This window comes from Pelodiscus sinensis, chromosome 3, assembly GCF_052426305.1.
Source record: "Pelodiscus sinensis isolate ZL-2025 chromosome 3, ASM5242630v1, whole genome shotgun sequence".
Taxonomy (NCBI): Eukaryota; Metazoa; Chordata; order Testudines; family Trionychidae; genus Pelodiscus; species Pelodiscus sinensis.
Window position 1 is genome coordinate 162,863,365 of NC_143054.1, and position 19,654 is coordinate 162,883,018.

Consider the following 19,654-nt stretch of genomic DNA (forward strand, 5'->3'; position numbering starts at 1 on the left):
GTGGTCGGTAATATATCCCTACTGCTAATTTCTTATTATTGGAGCATGGAATTACAATCCATAGCAATTCTATTGAACATGTTGATTCACTTACTATTTTTATTTCATTTGATTCTACATTATCTTTCACATACAGTGCCACTCCACCACCCACCCGGCCTGCTCTATCCTTTCTATATATTTTATATCCCAGTATGATTGTGTCCCACAGATTTTCCTCATTCCACCAGATTTCAGTAATGCCTATTATGTCAATCTCCTCATTTAATACAAGGTACTCTAGTTTTAATTTGGCGTTTTAATGGTTTCAGGGCTGCAGAAGGTATACAGACACATGTCTCACCAACAGTTTTAGCTAGACCTTCATTTACTGGAACGAACAGCACCTGTTTGAAACCACCAGGTATGATACCAACACTGTGAAGTGGTTCCATCTTCATGGTTCCCATAAAAGTTTGCTTTTCAAGACCCAGGAAATCTGCCTCACTGAACTGAAGCTGGCATTTTGAACTAGGTAAGTGAAGTTTTTAAAGGAAATGATGGGAATTGTGTGGTAGGCCCCTGCCAAATTGTGCGGTTTTTCCTTTGGGTATATTCTAACCATATATATGACTGGTTCCTGCTTCTCTCGTTAATAATGCTCTGATTATGTGTGGTTTGTTGCAGTGGCCCTGTGATTAGCACTATATGGCCATTAAGCAGGAAACTTGGTTTTGGCTGCACACCAGGATTGCTGTAATCCCATCAGATGGGTGGTGGAAGGAACACATCACAATGCTCTACACTGATCTATCACATCCCGATCACCACAGCATCTGGGCAATACTGATGGACTGTGCTAGACAACAGGTCATTATGGAATGATGTCCTAATGATAATGGGGGGTGTAACCGGGTAATGGCAGTGAAATATACCAGAGCAGAGGGAATACCTCCTTCTACACCATTATCTTGTTCTTCACATAGCAATTAGTCAGGATGCAGAGCTCAGACAAGGGAAGAGTTACATACTTTACTCCACGGGCCATGAGGGCAGCCATTGCTCTCATGGGAGTCACACTCTCCACCATGATGTCCAGGGTCTGATCAGCTGCTTTCTGAATGAACTCGCTGGAATCTCCTGTCTTGTGGAGCAGGACCCGAGCAATCTCCTCAACTTCCTGGTCCATGTGCTTCTTCATGGTCCTGAAGAGCTCACCAAGGGTGTTGATAGCAAAGCGAGACACCTTTGAACGGAGGTTGCTAACCTGGAGGAGGAAGAGTTATGAGTAGGACAAAGGATTCGGCTTAGAAAGATCTGCTGACATGTATTTAGAGCAGTGGTTCTCAAAGTGTGGGCCGCAGACCATTAGTGGTCCATGACCATCTTGCAAGTGGGCCTCTGGCTTGGGGCTGCTCACATCCCATCCCCACAGCGGGGAGCCTGCACTGGTGCTCCAGGCCCAGTGCACTACCCTGAGAGGTTGGAGTACCAGCACCGCGCTCCCAGTGTGGGAAGGCAGAGGTGAGCCTTGTGAGCTGGATCTGGCTTGTGAAGGAAGGACGCAGCTCCATGCACTGCCACTTCCTCTCCTCTATCTGGGGGAACAGCAGCACAGGAAACCATTTGCTTGTATGCTTTCCCTGCTGCTCCCATTGGCTGTAATCATGGCCAATGAGAGCAGCAGGAGGCATGGAGCCAGGAAAGCACTCCAGAAACCCATCCCCCTCCTGCCAAGACCCCATGCCCTCACTCCGTTCATGCACCCCTCCCTCCCAGACCCCCACCCTCAGCCCACGCCTGCATACTACCTACCAGCCAGACCCCCATCCTTCAGCTTATTCCTGCACCCTACTTCCCGGCCAGACCCTGCACCCCCATCCTCTCCTGCACCCATTTTATCATCATGAGTGTGATTGGCTAGTGGTCGACAGAAAGGTCTGCCTTGAGCAGACCAAAAACGGGTGGACTGCAGGCCAAAAAGTTTGAGAACCACTGCTATAAGCGTTCACTGCAAACCCCAGAAAATGCAATTGCTGGACTGTGAAAGCAAAATCTGGGACAGGAATGAAATGAAAGATGAACCTATATCTCTGCATGGGAATGTCCGCAAGAAAGAGAAAAGGATCTCTCTGCTTAAAGGTAAGGAATCAGAGAAAGCTTGAACTGCAAACTAAGTATAATCTGAACATCTTCATTCCCCATCGCTGAATTACAAAAGGGGATTTGAATTCTGTGGATCTGAATACAGTGACCTATGGGTTCTGGTGCCCTCGAACCTCTGATTATTCAAACCTGCTAGATCTTTGTATAGCAGACTGAAGATGAAGATCAGAGTTTACAGAAGCGAGCCAACTCTCATTGTTGCAGATGGAAGAAGGTTTAGTGTACTTGGCAAACCAAGCTTAGTAATAGCACAATCAGCTGTGCAGGCCACAAATATGTGCTGATTGGGAACTTGCAGCTGCTTCTAACTCATTGAAGAATCTAACACAGGCACAATAAAATCTCTCTGATCAAATAAAAAGTAAAGATGTTCAGAGTAGTCATGGATGACTGCCCTGCAATCCGAATGCTTGCTGGCTCATGATGGATCAAGCATAAACCTAGGAGCCAAAACTCCAGAATTTAAACCTGGCTCTGAGAATGATGCAGTCTGGTTTTGGCAAATCAACTTTTCTGTGCCTTAGTTTCCCCATCTGTATAATGCATAATGATAATTCCTATCTCCGTTATGGGGGGGGGGAGGGGAGAAGAGAGAGAGAGACTGCTTTTGACTGTAGAGATAGACAGAGATAAATAAATTTTGTATATATGGATACAGATATCAGACAGAGATGTAGATTTAAAAGTAGCTATTGAGACAGAGCAAATACATAAATCCAGATAAACATATGCACATTTAGTATATATATATTTAATAGAAATGTCTTACCTCTTTGGTAACAGCCAAGGAAACATCATGAAGTTGACAAAGGAGGACTTCTGAATGGCAAGTAGCCAGGCATCTGATGCTGGAAAGTCCTTTCTCCTTCAGCAGCCTGAGACACAATTACAAAACAGATAGGCATTTAAAAAAATCATTCGTCTCACATGGCACTGTGCTAAACGTAATTTCACATACCTGCAACCTGGGGATAGACCCTGGAATCCACACTCATGGGACACTAAAAGCAAAAGTGCTGGATTTTTGAGGAACTCCCTATACATTTTTTAAACTCATAATAAAAAAATGCTTTCAGTAGCTTGTGCGTGCAATTCCCTAGTGACCTACCTAAGCTGGAGGAAGGTATATGATCGATTTACTAGTTCCACATGATAGACTCAATCCTTGAGAAAACTAGAGATTTTCACGGCAGACTATGGATTTTCCATCTCCCTGTAGACTCAGGAGACATAACTTGCATTTTTCTTTTATAACCCCTATTGATGTTGCCAGTGTGTTTCAGGACTCAGCTCACTGAATTAACAGTGCCACCTGTTGGTGTATGATAAGAAGCACAGCCTGCTGTGACAGCCATAGCAGAATTGAGGTATAAGTGGATTTAACTTAATAGAAAAATCCTTCATTTTTATTGTGGGTGTGTGAGTGGGGATAGTTGTTTAAAAAAAAAAGAGGAAGAAAGTGGAGGATTAGAGGGGAGAAGGAAAGAGGAAAAGATGAGAGAGAGAGAGAAAGTTTGAAGTGAATGGGTTTAAAATAAAACCGAATAACTGTGTTTATACAAGCATACGCAAAGTGTCACACTGGGTTATACCGTAGTTAATCTCGAGTAATTCCACCAAACTGAATGGATTCACTCTAGATTTACACCTGTGTAGCTGATATCAGAATCTGGCTCCATAGCTTCTGAATCCATGCATATTCCCTTCCCTCTTTATGCCTAATTTCAGTATAGTGCAATCATTAGTTAAATATTGCTGTTTGTGTTCCTGTTAGGCAGTGGGGAAAGTTCTTATTCTGACGATCCTAAGAAATTACTCAGGTCTCCCACCCCCAAATCCCTGTCTTAGAGAGACTCCAGGCAGAGCAATTCCCTTCTCAGTATGCATTGCAATGCTAGAATTTACCTTAAACACAAACAATGCAACTGATTTCTTGGGTCCCACTCAGATCTATAACTTGCAGAACTAGGGCAGGATGCAGTTTCTGAAATGATCACCCCCCTCCAGTAGCAAGGCTAAGGGGAAGATGCCTGGTCCTCTCTATGCTTCCAGCAATAAGAACAGCACAAAGGCAACTCCAATCTCCCCCATCAGCTTGAGGCCCTGCAGATTGTAGGGCCAACCCTTCTTCTGCCTTTATGACTGCCAAAGTGGCCTGCATCTCTCCGGCTGGGGAGTCAAGGCAAAGACATGACACATAGCGGAAACTGGCTTCTAGCGGGAGTATCTTTTGATTATCCTGTAATTTCATCTCTTCGCTGTAACTATTATTTGTGGCTACACAAAGGCCCAAAGAAGATTAATGAATGAAGCTAACCTGCTATTAGCCACAACAGCAATACAGCTAGGGCAGGAGACCCATGCTGGAGGGCTTTCCCAGGTTTATATCACTTGGAAAGTCATTGCATTGTGAAGATTAGTTTCACTTAGTTCCCTCCAACTCCCTGATCTTGAAAGAGAGTGGAGGAAACAGCCACTCACACACCTTTATGCTGAGGGGAAGGAGGGAGTTGAGGGTGGAATGTTTCCCTACCAGTCACTGCAGTTGAGCCACTTCAGAGCATCAACCAGTCCTTGATCCGGGTGAGAGAATGGTCTCATTTCCAAGGCATCCACACTTTCAGATTCCTCCTCCCCCTCTTGGGAATCCAGAGTATTTGCTGGCAGGGAGTTAGCTGTATGGAAAAATCAAACACCACAGATATCAAATGTGGCAAGTGCTAGCCAGGATTCCACAGTTAAAATTGTATCCAGGTTCCATTGTGTGGGATTATTTTGGCCTCTGCCTAACTTCTTAGCCAAAGTTGCTATTGGTCTGAATTTTCCTACTATTAAAATAGGCTGTCTGATTTTTTTAACGACTTTCAGAAATTTAAAATCTGCATTGTTTTAATGACTAGGAGACCAAAAAAATATGACCCAGACCCTAAATTAGTATAAATCAACATACAGTATCTTCATTGCTCTTAATGGAGGATCTGTCCCATGATTTTCAAAGCATTTTGTTTCTTTAGCCCCTAACACAATGGGACCTTGATCCACCTCTAGGGCTCTTAGGTGCTACAGAAATACAAATAAATTAATAATAGTACTATTTTCATGGGTTTTCAAGTACTTATCACTGGACACCAGCTTGTTACAGAAGGCTGGAAACTCACACCATGTTAAAATATACATATTGTTGGGAATGTGATGATTTTGGATTTTTTTTTTTTATGTCTGAGTTTTGTATATATTTCTGTTCTTTAGGAGCTTTCCACTGACTGTACATAGGAAGTAGAATATATTTTGTCTTATTAATATATTTGTTTACCGACTGTGCAGAATCTAAGCTTTCTTTAATAGGAAAATTAATTTCTAGCCCCTATGGCTTCAAAGAAAACCTTCCAAACGTGAACAGAAAGTAAAGAGATGCAGTGTTAGCAAATGTGGTTGATGATGAATATACTAGTCTCCTGAAATTTTACATGATAAATGTATTTTGTCACAAAGCCCATTTATCATCTGAAGCGCTAGAAGTCAAAAATTTTCACACCTAAACATCTTTAGGCCAAATTTTTCTCTTCTACATAGTAGATGAGAGAACTTTAGACTTCTAAAAGTGCAAATATTGTGTTGAGCCTAGATGGAATGTAGGTTCTCAAGAGGATATCTATATATGATATATAAGATATCATAGTTTTTATGTGATCTATTGTAGTATATTTAGGATACAAAATCTAAAGGTGAGATTTTCAAAAACGTTCACCAATGGCCTAACTCTGCTCCCATGAAGTCAACAGTAAAAACTTCATTAACTTTAATGCTAATCATGTTTTTCAAATCCCCTCCTACATAGAAAGGTGCTCCCTAAAAAAATTCCCTTCCAGGTACCAATCTTGCCTATCCCTGCTCAGCTTGCATAGAATCAGAATGCTCTAAGGTTGTAGGCTAAACAAAGGGAAAACATCCTATCTACCAAAGAAAGAACAGAGTCACTAGATACCATATTGTCTGTTATGTATTAATTTTTGAGTGGGGGGGGGTGTGAAATCAACCGTCACCTGTAATTTTTAAGCTATAGGACATGAAAATACTGTGCAGTTTGTGGTGCACGAGCCAGGATGCTAAAGGCTGGGTGTCTCATCTCAGGCTGCAATGGTATTAGGCAATATTGCTACAGCTGAGTGTGGCAGGATAATGATTGGTTGAAAAGTCATGCAGTACGATTGGCAGCTGCTCAGAGTTCAATGAGCAACCAATCAGATCAAGTATGCAAATGAATGCATCCTGGCTAGCTACAGCTGAGCTCAGTAACTTCATTGGAAGCCCACAACAATTTTTTTAATTCATTACGTTCATCTCTCTTACGTCATCATCTTACAACCAAAAACAATTTTACTCTTTACAAATTCAAAATAGATAAAGGGCATATCCTGAAGTCCCTATTAAAGCTGTATTCAGGCAAAAAGTAATGACCACTTCAGTTTCACAGTCACTGGAGTGACTACAGTGGGGTTATTATGGATTTATACCAGTGATTCAGCCTATGTATCATTCCTAATCGTGGAACAAAAAGAACTCCTATCCATTAGCTTTGTTCTTGAAGTTGTATTCAGCCCCCTCCTCTAAGGGAGCAAAACACCTGAGATTGTGAAGACAGCTTTGTGATCCCACTGACACAATAAGTCTCACCTGATGAGTGCCGCAGGTGGCTGCTGTCATGATTGATGATGGGAATACTAGGCAGAGATGGCCTGTTGATCCGTTTCTTTAAGGCAATGCCAACACTGGTTCTGCATGGGTTGCTCATGTTGGGTGTAATGGAGATGTTCCCATTGGTGTTAAGTGGGCCAAAGCCTGTTGAGCCTGTTGAGACTGAAAAAGCGCTTGGGGGAGTCAACATTTTTCCAGACTCCAGAGTGATGAACTGAATGGTTCCAGGGATTGATAATGGGAGAAGGTGCATCGGTGGACAGGTATCCTGTATCTTTAAGTACTACAGTGCTGTCCATAGTTGTCTCTAACGCAGAAATAACAAGACTGAAAACTGCACTACTAGGGACAATGTAAAATCCCTTCTAAAGCAGTCCCTTCTACAAAGGGTAAGGGAAGTTAAGTTTTCCACTTCCTCTCCTCTGCTAATTTTGGGGATGAACTGAGGACTTATGCCACTCGAGCTGTCAGTCTCACACTTCTCACCAGGATTACATTCACTTCACCAAAGTAAAAGTAACCTTATATAATGTCCTTGTGTTAAGTGCTGACTTGCAACTTTCCCTGCTGCTGCACTCCTTAGAGTTTGTGCCGCAGTACAATCAGAGCCCGTCAAATGCAATTAAATCAGAGTCAGTAAGCCATGCTCTAGTATATTTTTTTAAAACTGTGAACTACTTTTGTAACAGCTTCATTGCTCCAAGCTTCTCAGTGCATGCAGGAGGAAAGGGGTACTTTGTCTTACTGCGTGAGCAGCATCTTCCTTCATATTTTAATTAGAAAAATTTATATTAAAACTCTTCCAGATCATAACATGATGAAAAGCATTTATTTTGGACACAATTAGTTTGTCTTCATTATGACAGGCTATGACATTATGCTATAATGTGAGAAATACAGGTCTGATTTGTAGGGCAGCATTGTCCAGTGGATAGACTATGGGGCAGGAAAACAGGAACGCCACATTCTGTTCTTGGATCTGCCACTGGCTCAGTTACCTATACTCCCTTCCTTTGGAAAGTGCTTTGAGGTTTTGGATGAAACTCACTACAGAGGTGGACAGTAGTAACATTATCATTATTAATATTAATTAATTATGAATTATTATTATTATTATTAGAAAAAGAATAGTCCAGTAGCTAGGATATCGGCTTGGGAGATCAGGGTTCAATTCCTGGCCCTCCTGTAGGCTTCTTGTATGACTGAAGGCAAGTCACTTAGTTTCTCTATACCTCAGTACAGGAGTGTTGTAAGAATAAATGTGTTAAAGACTGAGAAGTGTTCAAATACCCCAATTATGGGGACATGCAACTACCTGAGATCTTCATATCTTGCTGCCTGAGCCAGCAAAGGCAGAGAACACTGTATCAGGAAAATGATCAGCCACACCTTGGAAGAGAAGCAGTCGCCCATATTTTTAGAGTGATGTCTTCAACTGACTGAGTAGTGGTACTGACAGGCTCTGAAGGGAGTTGTATCCATCCTTTTCACCAGTAGGGAAATTTGCAATGAAATCTAGAAGGAGGGGTAACTGGGTGGGATTTCTCCATAGATAATCCCTGTGGAAATAACAGTTACTTTTCTAAGGGGATCTTCCTGCCTTGCAATTCTGGTTACAAAAATGGAATATTGTGAACCTAATTCATAGAGCCTGACACTCCAGTGCCTCATACAGTACTCATTTACACTCGTGCACAGTATGTTTAACATGCTATTAGATGGAGAGAGCAGAATGTTGCTCTCACTTTGCACAGGTGTCAATGGCTAAACAAGGTGTGAGGCAGTAGAGAACCAGGCCCATAGCCATTAGCAGCCACTTACCTTCCTGAGCAGTAGCCCCTGGGTCAAGACTGTTCAGTTCATCATGGAGCTGCAGAGAACTTTCCTTCTCTCTCTCTTTTTCCTTCTCCCTCTCTCTGCGCAAAAGCTCCATCTCTTTCATTTGCTTCTGGCGCATTTTCTCCTGAGCTGACTTGGATATTGGGACATGGATCTGGCCACAACACAAATGCACCAAGACACAAAAATAAGACAGAAAGCAGGAAACACTGTGGTACAATAACACAAAAACACTGATATTTAAAAAAAAAAAAAAAAAAAAAAAAGGAAAAACTATGTAGCACTTTAAAGACTAACAAGATGGTTTAATAGGTGATGAGCTTTCGTAGGCCAGACCCACTTACTCAGATCATATTCTGTAAGTGAATTGGCATGACCATATATATGAAAGGAATACAATGAAAAAAAGTGAACATTATTAAACTGACGAATCAGATTTAGTACAGAAGGTGGGGTGAAAGAGAGGGAGGGAGGGAATAGCTTTTTATGAGTCAATGAATAGCTAATCAGGGGTAATAAGTGGGGAAGCTATCTTTGTAATGGTTAAGGTAATTAGCATCTTTGTTAAGACCCATTCGTAAAGTGTCAAATTTAAGCATGAAAGAAAGTTCTGAAGTTTCCCCTCTGTAATCTGGTGTTAAAGTCTCTTTGAAGTAAGATACATGTAGTAAGGTCGTTAAGACTATGTCCAGGTAGGTTGAAATAAAGAGCAACTGGCTTTTCCTTGTGAAGATGTCTGATGTCTGATTTGTGGGCATTAATTCTTTGGTGAAGTGTCTGAGAAGTCTGTCCAATATACATAGCAGAAGAACACTGTTCGCACATGATGGCATAAATTATATTTCTGGATGAACAGGAATATATGTTCTTGATCATATAACTGACATGGTTAGGTCCAGTGATGGTGTCACCAGAGTAAATATGTGGACAAAGCTGGCAACGGGGTTTGTTGCAAGGGAAAGTTCCAGGGTTGGTATTAATGTGGTATGTCCTGTGGTTGTTGGTAAGAATCTTCCTGAGGTTAGGTGGCTGTCTATAGGAGACTATGGGTCTGTCCCCCAGAGCCTCTCGGAGTGTAGTATCCTGTTCCAGTATAGGTTGTAGGTTATTGATAATGCGTTGGAGGGGTTTAAGTTGGGGGCTATAGATGACGACAAGTGGTGTTCTGTTGTTGGTTTTCTTGGGACTGTCTTGAAGTAGATGGTTTCTGGGTATTCGTCTGGCTCTTTCAATTTTTCCCTCCCCACCCCCCCCGGTGGGTAACTGAGATTTACAAATGCTTGGTAGAGATCTTGAGGTTTCTGGTCTCTGTCAGTGAGATCAGAGCAGATGCGGTTGTACCTAAGGGCTTGACTATAGATGATGGATCGTATGGTGTGTCCTGGACGGAAGCTGGAGTCATATAGGTAAGTGCAGCAGGGTTTTCTGTAGAGAGTGGTGTTTAATTTTCCATTAGTGATTTGTACTGTGGTGTCCAGGAAATGGATTTCTTCTGTTGAATGGTCCAGGCTGAGATTGATGGTGGGGTGTAGGTTGTTAAAGTCTCTGTGGAGCGTTTCTTGGCCATGGATCCATATCATAAAGATGTCATTGATGTAGCGTAAGTAAAGGACGGGTAAAAGGGGACGGGATCTGAGGAAACATTGCTCTAAGTCAGCCATAAAGATGTTAGCATACTGTGGGGCCATGCGGGTACCCATGGCTGTGCCACTGATCTGGAGGTATAAGTTGTTCCCAAATTGGAAATAATTGTGGGTGAGAACAAAGTTACATAGGTCTGCTACCAGATTGGCAGTGGTATCTTCTGGGATAGTGTTTCTAATTGCTTGTAATCCATCTTCATGTGGAATATTGGTATAGAGCGCTTCTACATTCATGGTGGCAAGGATGGTGTTATTAGGGAGGTTATCGATGTTTTGTAGTTTTCTCAGGAAGTTAGTGGTATCTTGGAGATAGATGGGAGTGTTGGTAACATAGGGTTTGAGGAGAGAGTCTACATAGCTGGATAATCCAGTAGGGAGTGTGCTAATACCTGAAATGATGGGACGACCGGGGTGTCCAGGTTTATGGATTTTGGGAAGCAAATAGAACAATCCTGGGGACAACTTATACCTCCAGATCAGCGGCACAGCCATGGGTACCCACATGGCCCCACAGTACGCTAACATCTTTATGGCTGACTTAGAACAATGTTTCCTCAGATCCCGCTACATCAATGGTATACATGGTCATGCCAATTCTATTCCAGAATATGATCTGAGGAAGTGGGTCTGGCCCATGAAAGCTCATCACCTATTAAACCATCTTGTTAGTCTTTAAAGTGCTACATAGTTTTTCCTTTTGTTTTAGGAAGATCAGACTAACATGGCTACGTCTCTATTACTATTCAACAAACACTGCTTCAAAACGCCTCAGTAATTTCACAAGCAATTTCCCCTCCACACAAAGAAGAGGTACTTGGTCAGATTCAGAAGTAGTGTAATTTTTATGTTTTTAAGTTACTGTGAATGGATAGAAAGTGAGTGGTTGGGATGATTAGGGGTCACAGGAAGAAAAGCAGCCAACTGGAAGATGTCAGGAAAAGTAAGCTCCTCTGTTTTAATTTACATCTTCACTAGTCATCCAAGGACTGTTGGGCCCAGTATCACCTGTGGTTGATGAGGTCAGCTACCTCCCAGCTCAGAATGATCATATAGAGGGCAGATTATTACAAAAGCCAGCAAGTAACTCAGCCAACGTGGAGAGCTGTGAGGAGCAGGGAGATTCTAGCAGGGCACCCCTGAGTAAAGAGGGGAGAGATACAGGAAGTAGGTTGGTTCCTGTGGCAGGTCTGGGAGCAGGATCACTACCAGGCAAGGTGGTTGGTAGAATGGGAACCTGCAGATTTAGAGAATGTATAGGCCTCTGCAGTAGGAGGAATGAACAACTGACATGCTGAATTTATGTTATTTGGAGGAAATAAAGCTGAAGTCCAGAGAAAAGGACCTAACCCAGACTCTGAGGATGGTGCCACTCCTTCCTGGGCTGGGTAGATAGGCCAGTGTCCTACACATGCTCTCAGTTGCTTCTCATATTATGATGTAAGTAGGGGCTGAACTGCTGCTTGCTGTCAGCCAGCTGAAAGGAGGGGTGGGTGTGCCCACTACAAGGCTACGTCTACACTGGCCCCTTTTCCGGAAGGGGCATGTAAATTTCATGAGTCGTAGTAGGGAAATGCGCGGGGGGATTTAAATATCCCCCGCGGCATTTAAATAAAAATGTCCGCCACTTTTTTCCGGCTTTTAAAAAAGCCGGAAAAGAGCGTCTACACTGGCCATGATCCTCCGGAAAAAGTGCCCTTTTCCGGAGGATCTTATTCCTACTTCAAAGTAGGAATAAGATCCTCCGGAAAAGGGCACTTTTTCCGGAGGATCGGGGCCAGTGTAGACGCTCTTTTCCGGCTTTTTTAAAAGCCGGAAAAAAGCGGTGGACATTTTTATTTAAATGCCGCGGGGGATATTTAAATCCCCCGCGCATTTCCCTACTACGACTCATGAAATTTACATGCCCCTTCCGGAAAAGGGGCCAGTGTAGACGTAGCCCAATTGTTTAGCTCTGCAAGGTAATTAAGTGTTAACCGTTGACATGTAAATGCTGCTCAGAAGAGAATCTGAGGTGTGGTTATGTAAATCCCATTCAGCCAGGGCTGATGGAAGGTCAGTGTTGGAATGGAATGTGGAGAAGTGTATATAATTTGGGACTGTTGTGGGGGTAACTAATCATGCTACCCCTAAATGTGGGAACAACTGTAAAACATGCCACCAGTGCTTGGAGAGACACCACCATCATGGTAAGAGGTCTCGGAAGAACAAGCCTCCCCCCTTCCAGAGTTGAGTGAACAGAGCTGGGGGAAAGGGTTAAAGGGTTTGAGTCAGCCTGCTTCACACCTGCCAGGTATGAGCTATAAGACTGGCCCAGCCTGCACCTTTCCCCCTTTGTTTTATGGACAGACCTCAAGCAAACTCCCTGAGGAGTCTTTTCTTTTGCTAGTCCAGTGAAAGCTGGATTCATTTGCCATTCCAGCTGGTGGCTAAAGAGTTGAAATCACTGAGGGCTGAAATCACTGGTTTGGCTGAGTGCCAGACCTGTTGCACCAGTGAAGTAGCGGTGACCAGCGGTGTGGCGTGGAGCGGCGGCAGGCGAGGAGTGGCGACCAGCGGCATGGTGTGGAGCGGCGGCAGGTGAGGAGCGGCCACCGGCAGCGTGGTGTGGAGCAGGGGCAGGTGAGGAGCGGCCCCCGGCGGCGTGGCATGGAGAGGGGGCAGGTGAGGAGCAGCAACCAGCGGTGTGGCGTGGAGTGGCGGCAGGTGAAGAGCGGCCATCAGCGGCGTGGTGTGGAGCAGCAGCAGGTGCCCAGTGGAACATCCAGAGGTGTGGAACGAGACAGCTGGTGGAGCGTGGCGGAGTTTCATATAAGGTGCTCCCTATCTATCTCCCGACCCCCATTTCTACCCAGGTTGGGAGGTGAAACCCTGCGGGTGAACTTTGGGACTCTGGGTGGCACGGACCAGGGACAGAGACCTTTGGGGTGTTGGACTTTTTGGACTTCGGGCGATTCTTGACTGGGGTGGGGGCTTGGCTCATGTTTGGGGTTATGAACTCTGTTTGTGGTGTTTTCCCCCAAGTTAATGCCGTATGACTTCTCTCTCTGTTTCATTAAATGTTTCTTTCCTACACTCAGACTCAGTGCTTGCGAGTGGGGAAGCATTGCCTCTCAGAGGCGCCCAGAGGTGTGTGAATTTCCCAGATTACTGGGTGGGGGCTCAAGCCGGTTCTATGTGTGATGGCCCCAAGATATTCAACCCAGCCCTGGTTACTGCCAGGCCTACCCGGCAGAAGGGTTACATAATATTTCCTTTCACCTTCTCAGCAGCACCAGTGGATAACTTACACACCTCAGAAACAGAGAATTCTTCCTACTTAACTTTCTCACCGTTTCCCAGATAATTTCTTTGTTCAGAGAAAACACACGTGAATGTGTGACTCTAACCTAATCAAACTGGAAAGGAGACCCCTGACACAGCAAGTTTATTATTTTTGTTTTTAGTTATTATTTGTATTGCAGTAGTGTCTAGGATCCCATTGTATGAGGTATTGCATAATCACAAGACAAAGGCCTTCCCTGCACCAAAGACATTAACACATACATACCCTTCCATTGATCTCCTTCCAATCATCACCCTTTAAGTGAGGCTGTGATAGCGGTTCTGTCTCCTTGGCCTGACTGAGGGAGAGGGTTGTTAATGGCAGTAAATCTTCAGCAGGCTTCAGGCTACCAGTCAAGCCATTTTTGGGAGCAGTCAAAATGGGTTCCAGATTTCTGAATTCTGATGAGCCAAAGACACATACCATGTGTTAGTGCAGCAAGCCAATGAGGTGATGAAACTACCTTTTTGTGTCTACAGAATGAAGTAAAAGGCTTAATCTGCAGCCCCTAGAGAGCAGCTGTGATTGCTGCAGAAGGATGAAAATAAAGATTTTCTCTGTGGAAAAGGAAACATTTTCCTATCTCTTCCCTGCTATTCAGACTTCAGTGATGTACCCTCTTGCCTGAGTAGATGGAGTTTGTGCTCATGTGACACTTCCACATTCTGACAGCCATATATCTAGGTACAATCAATGATTCCTCCTCTCTATCAAAAAACTAAACGCTTTTAAAGAAAAGTTTTGAATGACTGAAATATGAACAGTAAAATAAGAGTCCCGGTTGCTGCAATGAATTTCCCTCAAGTGGATTCATTATCAAAACCAGCAGCTCAGCCCCTGAAATGACACCTCTATAGACAGAAACTCTAGGGACTGGGTGTGAAAGTTTCCTTTTACTTGTATAGCACAGGGCATATAATTCTGAATTATTCATCAACAGAGCTGCTAAGACTCACTGAACTAATAATTCCATGCATTGCTTCACAAGTCATACAATCATACCATAAATTATACAAAGTCTTATCAACTAAAGAAATAGATAAATTTACAGGGCTGTTCTTCTCTAAAAAGTATCTGTGTAACAACATCATCTTAACTCTGCAAATCTGCTCTCTTGTTATGTTTACAGGCATAGCTACATATCAGCAACAAAAATAAGTGTTTATTGCTTTTTACTCTTGGTGCAACGACAGAGCCAACAAAGCTCTGAGAGAGTTAAGCTGGATTTTATTTTTTTTCCAAAAATCATCAACAGAATTATTACTAGTTTCCAGTGGTTATATCTATGCAAATCCACTGAAGGAAATGAGAAGCAGTGGTATCACTCAGGGCTTACCCTATAGGTGTTGCACAGGTGTAACTGAGACACTAATTTAACTGACAGAACCTTTATTTGTGTTCATTTTGTGACAAAATTAATGCATGCCATGTACATACCCAGCGATTTAGGGATCTTCTCCTCAGCATTGCTGTCTGGCCTTGATCTTAAAAAAAAATTGACAAGAAAAGGATTTGTGAGGAAATACCAAGCAAGAGAGAGCACTTTAATGGAGGAGGTTCTCTTATCAGAACCACCATCACTGAGCAGGAAATGTAATCCACAAGCCCCACATTCTGTTGGCAACGGCTTTACAATATCATTAGGTCCATCAGTTAGCAAAGCCACATGATGGACAAATCCTGTTCCAACTGAAAGTAGTGAGTCAGATCTGTAGGTTCCAGCCTCATGTCCCTTAGTGCAGCTCAGAAAGGAGAGGCACAATAGTGAGTTTCAGACGTCTATACAAGCCATGGTCTGGAGGCCACTAGATGTTAGGCTGGACCTACAGCCCAAATTAGCACCACCACACATTTACACTAGTACAGGGTTTCCCACCTATGGGTGGGGACCCAAATATGGGTCGCCATTACATTTCAAAAGGGTCACCAAGTGTCTCCCCAGGTGCATTCACACATTTAAAAAGGTCCCCAGCTGGGCGGCTCTGCAGCTGGCTTAGTCTTAAGGAGCCATTCACCTGAAGTGGTACTCAACTTAATTGAAACAAAAAACAGGACTATGTAGCACTTTAAAGACTAACAAGATGGTTTATTAGGTGATGAGCTTTCCTGGGCCAGACCCACTTCCTCAGATCAAATAGTGGAAGAAAATTGTCACAACCATATATGTACCATTGGTTGTGACAATTTTCTTCCATTATTTGATCGGAGGAAGTGGGTCTGGCCCACGAAAGCTCATCATCTAATAAACCATCTTGTTAGTCTTTAAAGTGCTACATAGTCCTGTATTTTGTTTCAGCTACACCAGACTAACAGGGCTACATTTCTATCAACTTAATTGTTTTAACATACCATTTCAGTGACTCAGAGTAGGGACTGTGTTTGGGAACCTGGGGGGAGAGGCTGGGACTGTGCTGAGGGGGGCAGGGAATTGGGTTGCAGCTGGAGGGTGCCTGGCTCTGAGGTAGGAGAGGGGCTATTTTAGTAAATTTTGTGATATCCCGTTAATTTAAGTTCAGGTGAAACTGTTTGGTAAAATACTAAATTTTACTTGTTTTTTTGAATAATGTGTATTATGTTGCTAATATTTTTGTAACACCTGTGAGACTCCCAGGCCCAGAGTGTGCCCCCCAGGCCCTGACTCCCAGGCCGAGTGTGTGACTCACAGCCCTTCCAGCCCGACTGTGACTCTCTGTGATTCCCAGCCTCTCCAGCCCCAGAATGTGGCCCCCAGACCCTGACTCGGAGCCCCTGAGTGTGTGACTCCCATAGTGTGATTCCCAGGCCGAGTGAGGGTATGTCTACACTACAAAGTTAATTCGAACTAACGGACGTTAGTTCGAATTAACTTTGATAGGCGCTACACTAGTGCTCCGTTAGTTCGAACTTAATTCGAACTAGCGGAGCGCTTAGTTCGAACTAGGTAAACCTCATTCCACGAGGACTTAGCCTAGTTCGAACTTACTAGTTCGAATTAAGGGGTGTGTAGCCCCTTAATTCGAACTAGTGGGAGGCTAGCCCTCCCCAGCTTTCCCTGGTGGCCACTCTGGCCAACACCAGGAAAACTCGTATGCCCCCCTCCCAGCCCTGGACCCATTAAAGGGGCACGGGCTGGCTACAATGCCCATGCCAGGTGCAAGCCTGCCAGCACCCAGCTAGCAGACTCTGCACCTGGCACGGCTCGAGCCAGCCACCCGATGCCCCCCAGCCCTCCCCCTCTTCCCGGGACCAGGCTGGTGGCTCCCGGGAGCTTGCCCGGGACCGCAAGAGGCGGGCACCCACCTGGGCTAGTGCAGACATCGTGGACCTCATCCACGACCTCTGCACTAGGTACAGGAAAGTGGCCGGTTAGGGCAGGAGAGCTGCCAGCCTGGCCACCCAGGAGCAGGTGTGCATGAAAATCAAGGTGGTCCACTGAGACCCCCGACCCTGAGCCCTGAGCTTACAACGGCCGTACTGGGTCAGACCAAAGGTCCATCTAGCCCAGTAGCCTGTCTGCCGACAGCGACCAACCCTAGGGACCCTGGAGGGGATGGACCGAAGACAGTGACCGAGCCTTTTGTCTCGTGCCATCCCTCTCCAGCCTTCCACAAACCTTGGGCAGGGACACCACTCCTACCCCCTGGCTAATACCACTCCATGGACCCAACCTCCATGACTTGATCTCACTTCTCTTTAAACTCTGTTCTAGTTCTAGCCTTCACAGCCTCCTGCAGCAAGGAGTTCCACAGGTTGACTCTTTGCTTTGTGAAGAACAACTTTCTGTTACTAGTTTGAAGCCTGCTACCCATTCCTTTCCTTTGGTGTCCTCTAGTCCTTCTATAATGGGAACTAATGAAGAACTTTTCTGTATGCACCCTCTCCACCCCACTCATGCTTTTATAGACCTCTATCATATCCCCCCTCCATCTCCTCTTTTCTAAACTGAAAAGTCCCAGTCTCTTTAGCCTCTCTTCATATGGGACCTGTTCCAAACCCCTCATCATTGTAGTTGCCCTCCCCTCTCCCACCCTCTCTCTTCCCCTCTCCCACCTCCTTTTCCCAGTCTCCCCCAGTTTTGTTCAATAAAGAGAGATTCTATTTTTGAACACAATTGTCCTTTATTTTGTACATCAGGAAGGAGGGCTAGAGAGGTAAGTGGAAGGAGGTGAGGGAGGAATGGGGTACGAGCCCCCGATGGGAAGGACTGGGCTGGCTCTGCGAGCTTCTGGGGGTAGAAGCTCTCCTGCAGCCCCCCAATTACCCGCTCTCCCCAGATGGCAGCCTGCGGCAAGTGCAGCTGGTCTGATGGCCGAGTGCTGTGATGTGCCCAGTGTGGGCACTCAGGGCACTCCAAGACAGGACTGCTTTGCAAGCGGGGCACCCCTGAGAACTGTTTGTCCGGGGTGGGGGTCGGGTCCCTTTAAGCGCAGCCCTCGGCTAGCCTGAGGCAGCAGCTCCGCGCTCTAAGTCCTCATCTGATGCCCTGCCGGCACTGCTTCCGGCCATCCTTAACCCCGGTTCAGGGTCCACTTAATGTGGACATGCTAGTTCGAATTAGCAAAACGCTAATTCGAACTAGTTTTTTAGTCTGGATCCGTTAGTTCGAATTAGCTTAGTTCGAATTAACTAATTCGAACTAAGTTAGTTTGAATTAGCACTGTAGTGTAGACGTACCCTGAGTGTGCCCCCCAGACACCTGACTGAGACTCCCAGCCCCTTCAGCCCCTGAGTGTGACTCTCAGGCCCTCCAGCTCCCCAGTCCCTCCAGCCCGAGTGTGACTCCTCCAGCCCTTCCAGCCTCTGAGTGTGGGGTTTGAGCTGGGGGGGAGTGGTTTGGGGATGAGTGTCTTTCCCGCACCACAACTCAAATAAATGTAGCGTTGTTATTTTATTATTAATGTATTTTCAGCTTTTCTATGAAATAACTACTATGAATATATAAACAGAAACGGGGCTGGCCCAAGGCATTCTGGTGCCCCGGACATGGGCGGGCAGCATCACACCTGGGCGCACGGCGCATGCACGGGCCCACCCCCGGGGCGCACAGCGCATGCGCGACCCGGCTACAGCCGCTGGCGCGCGGCCCGCTCCCAGGGTGCACAGAGCATGCGCGGCCCAGTCCAGCGCAGTTGTTGCTGCTGGCGCGTGTGCCGGGCCACAGAGGGCCCCGCGGCCGTGGGGGGAAGGGCGTTGCTGGCTAGCGCCGCGGGGATGTGGGTGGGCCGGCGCTGCGGGAGCCAGGCCTGTGGCGCCTGATGGCAGCTGTAAGGGACACCGCGTGCTCCTTACAGCTGCCATCAGGTGCCCCCCGTCAGTTGATGCCCTAGGCAGCTGCCCGGCTCGCCCATGCCTCCGTCCGGCCCTGAACAGGAGGGGGCACAATTTTATATTCTTGCCTCAGGTGCAAAATTAGCTAGTTATGGCACTGGTCCTCCTCTTCCCTCCCTCCCATTTTTGAATTGCCTTGGGTCACCAAGTCTTCCTGTCAAAATGGGTTCCCATCTGGAAAAGGTTGGGAACTGCTGACACTAGTGAGAGAGAGAAGAGAATCAAGCTTTTTCTGTTCGAGTTTTAGGTCAGATTGTGATCCATGGATTATAAGAAGGGACCACTATGATCATTTAGTCTGACCTCCTGTATAACACAGGCCATAAAACGTCCTTGAATTAATTTCTGTTTGGACTACAGCATCTCTTTTTAAAAAACAACTAATCTTGATATAAAAATTGCCAGCAATAGTGAACCCATCTAATTCTCAGTTCCACTGCTGTAACTTCCCCCACTTCTCTTGGGGACAGAATTAGCCCCTTCTACTCTTAAATAAAGTATCTTCAAAATCATTTTGTGAGAAAGAACCTAATAAGTATATTTTGATGTCACTAGATATGTATAGAAAATATTTTAGTGATGTACATAAATTGCAGCTGTAGCATAGCACTGTTTATTATCGCATCAAGCATAAGGCTGACCGCTAGTTTTCCCCAGTCACAGAAGCCAAACTAATAAATGGGGATAACACCTATCATGTATA

General features: G+C 45.1%; 1 protein-coding gene across 5 annotated transcripts in view; it reads right to left on the reverse strand.

The window, feature by feature from the left end:
• The window catches only part of TOGARAM2 (TOG array regulator of axonemal microtubules 2), a 75,132-nt gene that overhangs the window by 20,856 nt on the left and 34,622 nt on the right, over nt 1-19,654 (reverse strand). For 4 of the 5 annotated variants that reach the window (XM_025180992.3, XM_025180991.3, XM_025180994.3 and 1 more), the window contains 7 exons: nt 15,082-15,128; nt 13,870-14,045; nt 8,662-8,833; nt 6,820-7,002; nt 4,679-4,820; nt 2,915-3,020; nt 1,011-1,246 (listed from right to left, as the gene is read on the reverse strand). In XM_025180992.3, the coding sequence (XP_025036777.3) occupies nt 1,011-1,246; nt 2,915-3,020; nt 4,679-4,820; nt 6,820-7,002; nt 8,662-8,833; nt 13,870-14,045; nt 15,082-15,128 (1,062 nt within the window). The remainder of the gene's footprint in view (nt 1-1,010; nt 1,247-2,914; nt 3,021-4,678; nt 4,821-6,819; nt 7,003-8,661; nt 8,834-13,869; nt 14,046-15,081; nt 15,129-19,654) is intronic. The other variant, XM_025181001.3, reaches the window with a different exon arrangement.